The following is a 4,722-nucleotide window of genomic DNA, read 5'->3' as shown; positions in this document are numbered from 1 at the left end:
AAAAAAAAAAAAAGAAAGAAAGAAAGAAAGAAAGAGAAAAAAAGTGAAAGCTACCCCTTCCATGCCTATCCCTTGACAAGATGGGACTGGTTTGAAAGGATTGGGGGGTTTTTTTTTTTTTTCTTCTCCTGAAAAAAAAAAAAAAAAAAAAAAAAACATCTGGAGACGAAAGAGCCCAGAATTGAAGTCTTCCATCAGGGAAATAACCTTAACTTTGCTGTACCTAAGAAATTAAAGAAGCTACAGGCGCTCCTTGCCAGGCTCTGTCACAGGAGTCAGGCACACCAAGGCAAGGGCTGCGCTATAAGCCAACAGCAGGACTTCTACGGGATGGGATGGGGAAAAAACGAGCTTCTTCAGACTTCATCGGGCAGAAACCTGGCCATCTTCATCGCTCCTGCAACCTGACAATTTACAACCTGACGACGCCTTCTAATTAGGAACGTTCTAAACCTTTTATAGACGAAGAAAACTTTCAAGTGCTTCTCACCAAGTTATGATAAGCTGGGCACTGAAGCCAGCCTGCCTGCCTGCCTGCCTGCCTGTTCCCGGGGAGGGAAAAGTCCGAGTGTACGGAACCTCCAGCTTCGCTGCAGAACCTGATGAGCCAGAGACCAGGATTCTCTGCACCGTGCAGAGGGGGGAGCCCACCCTGCCTGTTAGAGTGGGCCGGGAAACAGAGGGTAACAGCACAGGCGAGAACAGAGGCCAAGCAGGGCTAGACTCAGCGCACCGGCAGACGACAGGCAGGGAGAGCCCACGCTGGAGCCAGAGTGCTGGATGCAGAAGCGGGGACCACCCCCACCCCCACCCAGCCCCGGGCCCCCCGAGCTGCGCAAACGGCTCCCCACAACTCTCTCCGCAGCCACCGGCGCACGCACGCGCGCGCGCGCGCGCACGCCGGGCACACCCACCCCACACCGGTGCGCGGCTCCGCCTGGAAGACCCCCGGGCCGCGGCGCCTACGTACCCAGCAACACGCAAATCACATCGAGGGCCACGTACGGCAGCCGCGTCTTGTCGAACATGGTCACCGGCTGGATGGTGTCACCACCTGGTGCGAGTGGCGGGAGGAACAGACCGCGGCGGTCCAGATACCCAATTCCCAGAGCCCCGCCCTCGGGATGGCGGCCGCCCCAAGCGACTGCGAGCCTCTTAGACGGACCGGAGCAGGGACCAGGGCAGTTTGGGTTGGGCCGCCCTACCACCGAGGGCAATCGTGACCCGGACTTTTCCCTTCACGGTCCCCGTACTGGGCCAGTGGCCGCCGATCTGTCGCCTCAGGCGTCTGCTCTCTCAGTGCTGGCTCGCCGCCGCCAATCGCCCTCCGCTGCCCTGTGCCCTCTCCAACAGGCCGGGCGAGCTCTAAGGATGAGGACTGGAGGAACCCCGCTCCTCCCGCCCCAGGCGCGCCGCTCCGGCCAGTGCGCGGTCTCGCCGGCTGCAGCGCGCGGGGACGAAACCCCAGGCCAGCGCAGCCAGCCAATCAGCGCCATCGGCCCCGCCCCGCCGACTTGCGGAGCCCGCCCCGAATCTGGAAGCTGGTTGACGGGGCGGGGCAAATTGCAGGGATTGGGAGTCCTCTCTTGAGTCCTTTCAGCCCTTTAGTGCTAGGCGATGCTTCCTTTAAAGGAGAGCCAGACCCTGGTACACCATTCCATAGCTCCTGCTGCCGGTCATCCTTCTCCTCCCATGGGCTCTCCCTCCAAACTGTTTAAATGAGTTACCTCTAAGCCCCTTTCTGTGAGGGGCCTGCGCACCTTGGCCTTCCTGTTGGTCGTAGCTGAGCTTCATTTTAGCAAGAATCCTTCTTGTCCTCTGATCATTCTTGATATTCTAATACTTAATATCTGAACCCTCCCGCCTTTGGTGTATGTAAATCCGCAGTCTACCCTTAGCAAGAATACCCCTGCCATTAATTGTCTTCTTAGTCATGTTCTGTTCACTGACTTCGAATCTCCAGCTCAGTTTCCGCTAACTGCAAGTCATGTCTCCTACTGCAATGGAGTTCGTTGGGACTTCATTTGGGAGGAGTTTGGAGACTTGTCCAATGGAAGAGCTCTGGCTTTAGCACGGAGGGGCCTTATTTTTGATCAGTAGCGCAGCTTCAGCCATGCTCACACAAACAATAGAGTTAACTATGTCTTAAGAAATATCAATGGTTCAATAGTGGCAGTCCCCGTACCCATTCCCAGGAGGCCTCCAGAACACATTTAGTAATCTCAGTTTCCAAATATGTAAAAAGAGGACCTGGATGATCGCCACTGTCTATTCTAATTAAGAGGAAGTGGTAAGACTCAGAGAAGATAATATGACAATTGCTTTATAAAGAGTTAAACCACCACTACCGATCTTAACAATACATGGTTTCCTCCTTGCTCATGCCTTTTTTTTTTTTTTTTTTTTGAGACAGAGACTCCTTTAGCCCAGGCAGGCCTCACATTCTGCTGTGTAGCAGAGAATGGTCTTAACTCCTGCATCTACCTCCCAAGGCGTTACAGGCATGAGCCAGCACCCCCTGGGGTTTATCTTCTTATAGGAAGATGTAAAATACAAATCACAGAATGTGCCTTCTGTTTTCTCAGGTATTTCCTGCCAAGCATCCCTAAAGGACCAGTGAGTGGAAAGATGCTACTTCCCAAGGGGAGTCAGATGTGTTTCCAAGTGCATCTATAAGCCATAAAAATGTGTATTTGTAAAAGTATATTCTTATTTTAAAGATATATGGATTTTTAAATTTCAACTTAATCGAATAGTTTCTAAAAGCTCTCAACAATTTACATCCAAAAAGATGTGGCTCATTATTATTATTATTATTATTATTATTATTATTTCATTGTTTTCCTTACCTCCAGAGTTACAAGAGTCCTAGGCAGCATGGTTGTTGTTGTACGCCAGCCCGCAGCCTACTTGAACCGGGTACACCTGGGAGGCAGGCTGTGGCTGAAAAAGACTTAGACGGTGAGAGAAATAATGAAGCCAAGATGATTCACTGTTCAAGGCTCGCCAGTTTACTAAGAGAGCGTGCTTATAAGGGGGAAGGTCCATCCCCTGCCAGTCCGTTCTTGGTGTCTAGAGCCAGCCTGTAGGCAACATGCAGGATAGGATGTTCCTCTGGAATATTTCAGGGGCCTCTCAGCAGGTAGCAGTGTCTTGGAGGAGAGCAGTGGCAGGAGACAGAACAATAGAGCCATCTAGGTCAGAAGGCTCCACCCTAGGTAATCTCCTTAGTGGCAGCAAGGTCAAAGTCTGGATCAGCCTGCTTCGAGGCTGGGGGAGGCTACAGGTCATAATACATTTAGATGACTATTTTTTTTTTTAACTTTTATCAAACACATACTATGTGCCAGGTATAGTCTCGGCAAGATGGTTTCCCTAAACAGCTTTGAGATGAAGATGTTGGACAAGATGGTATCCACCTGTAGTTCCAACACCGAAGACATGGAAGCGAGAGAATCAGGAATTCTGGGACAATCGCCCATACATAGCAGTTTTTTAGTTCCGCTGATGGGAAATCTCCTTTCAGATAACTACCATCCTAGTTTGGTTTCTGTTGCTGTATAAAGACCATGAACAGAAGCAACTTGGGGGTGAAGGGGTTTATTTAAGCTTATAGTTGTAATCTCTCATGAGGGGAAGTCAGGGTAGGAATCAAAGGCAGGAATCTCTAGGTAGGAATCAAGGCTGAGACAGTGGAGAAACTGTTTACTGGCCTGCTCCTCATGGCCTGCTCCCCAGCTTTCTAATACCACCCAAAACCACTGGATTTGGGGTAGCACCACCCACAGTGAGTAGGACCCTCCCAAATCAATCATGAATCAGGAAAATGCCCTACAGATTCTATAGGTCAGTCTGATGAAGGCAGTTCCTTAATCTAGATTCCCTCTTCCCAGATTACTGTAGCTTGTGTCAAGTTGAAAACAAAAACAACAACAACAAAAATGAACTCTGGCCGGGTGTGGTGGTACACACCTTTAATCCCAGCACTCGGGAGGCAGAGGCAGGAGGATTTCTGAGTTCGAGGCCAGCCTGGTCTACAAAGTGAGTTCCAGGACAGCCAGGGCTAAACCCTCTTTCAGAAACAAAACAAAACAAAACAAGAACAAAAACCTAGCCAGGACAGGTGGGAACTGATAAATGAGCAGACTATGAATGAGCAGATGTTAACGCTGTTAGGAAACAGGGTGATAGGAATTTAGAGGGCCATGTTCTACCATTTGCCCATCCATAGTTTATCATTGACAAGAGAGAAAGGTTACTTTTCTAGAAGAGGCCAGGCTGTCATCACATGAACTCAAGTGGTCAAACCTAGCCTCATTGAGTTTCAGACAAGACATTGGTTGTGTTAGGTGACATAAAACACAATATACCGTGCATGCATCACCTATAAAGAACTGGTACCAAGAACCTTTCATCCAAGCATAACTGTCTGTAATCCTAAAGTCTAGACTGCAGAGACATATTGGATGATGGAATAAGTCAACTGAAGCTATTAGAGATAGCAACCATTCAAAATTAGAAGAAATATCTACTTCTAAAGCGTTTCGTTCAAATGTGAAGTTTCAAGAGCGAGGGAAATAGCTAAGTTGGTAAAAGGCTTGTTATGCAAACATAAGGACCTGAGTTTTGATTAACAGCCCCCATGCAAAAATCTGAGCATAGCTAGCCAGACAGTAGCTGGACAGCATACGCCTTTAATCCCAACACTCAGGAGGCAGAGGC

The 4,722-nt window shown here is 49.3% G+C and overlaps 1 protein-coding gene across 3 annotated transcripts in view; it reads right to left on the bottom strand.

The window, feature by feature from the left end:
• Plpp1 (phospholipid phosphatase 1) overlaps positions 1-1,460 on the bottom strand; it is a 66,104-nt gene extending 64,644 nt beyond the window's left edge. For 2 of the 3 annotated variants that reach the window (XM_021179788.2, XM_021179789.2), the window contains exon 1: positions 971-1,460. In XM_021179788.2, the coding sequence (XP_021035447.1) occupies positions 971-1,028 (58 nt within the window). In that variant the 5' untranslated portion in view covers positions 1,029-1,460. Of the gene's footprint in view, positions 1-490; positions 807-970 lie in introns of those variants that run through there. The other variant, XM_021179790.2, reaches the window with a different exon arrangement.
• Positions 1,461-4,722: the final 3,262 nt, after the last annotated feature.

Source organism: Mus caroli, chromosome 13 (assembly GCF_900094665.2).
Source record: "Mus caroli chromosome 13, CAROLI_EIJ_v1.1, whole genome shotgun sequence".
In the NCBI taxonomy this organism is placed as follows: domain Eukaryota; kingdom Metazoa; phylum Chordata; class Mammalia; order Rodentia; family Muridae; genus Mus; species Mus caroli.
Note: the sequence above shows the minus strand (reverse complement) of the source record. Positions and strands in the feature narration are given on the sequence as shown.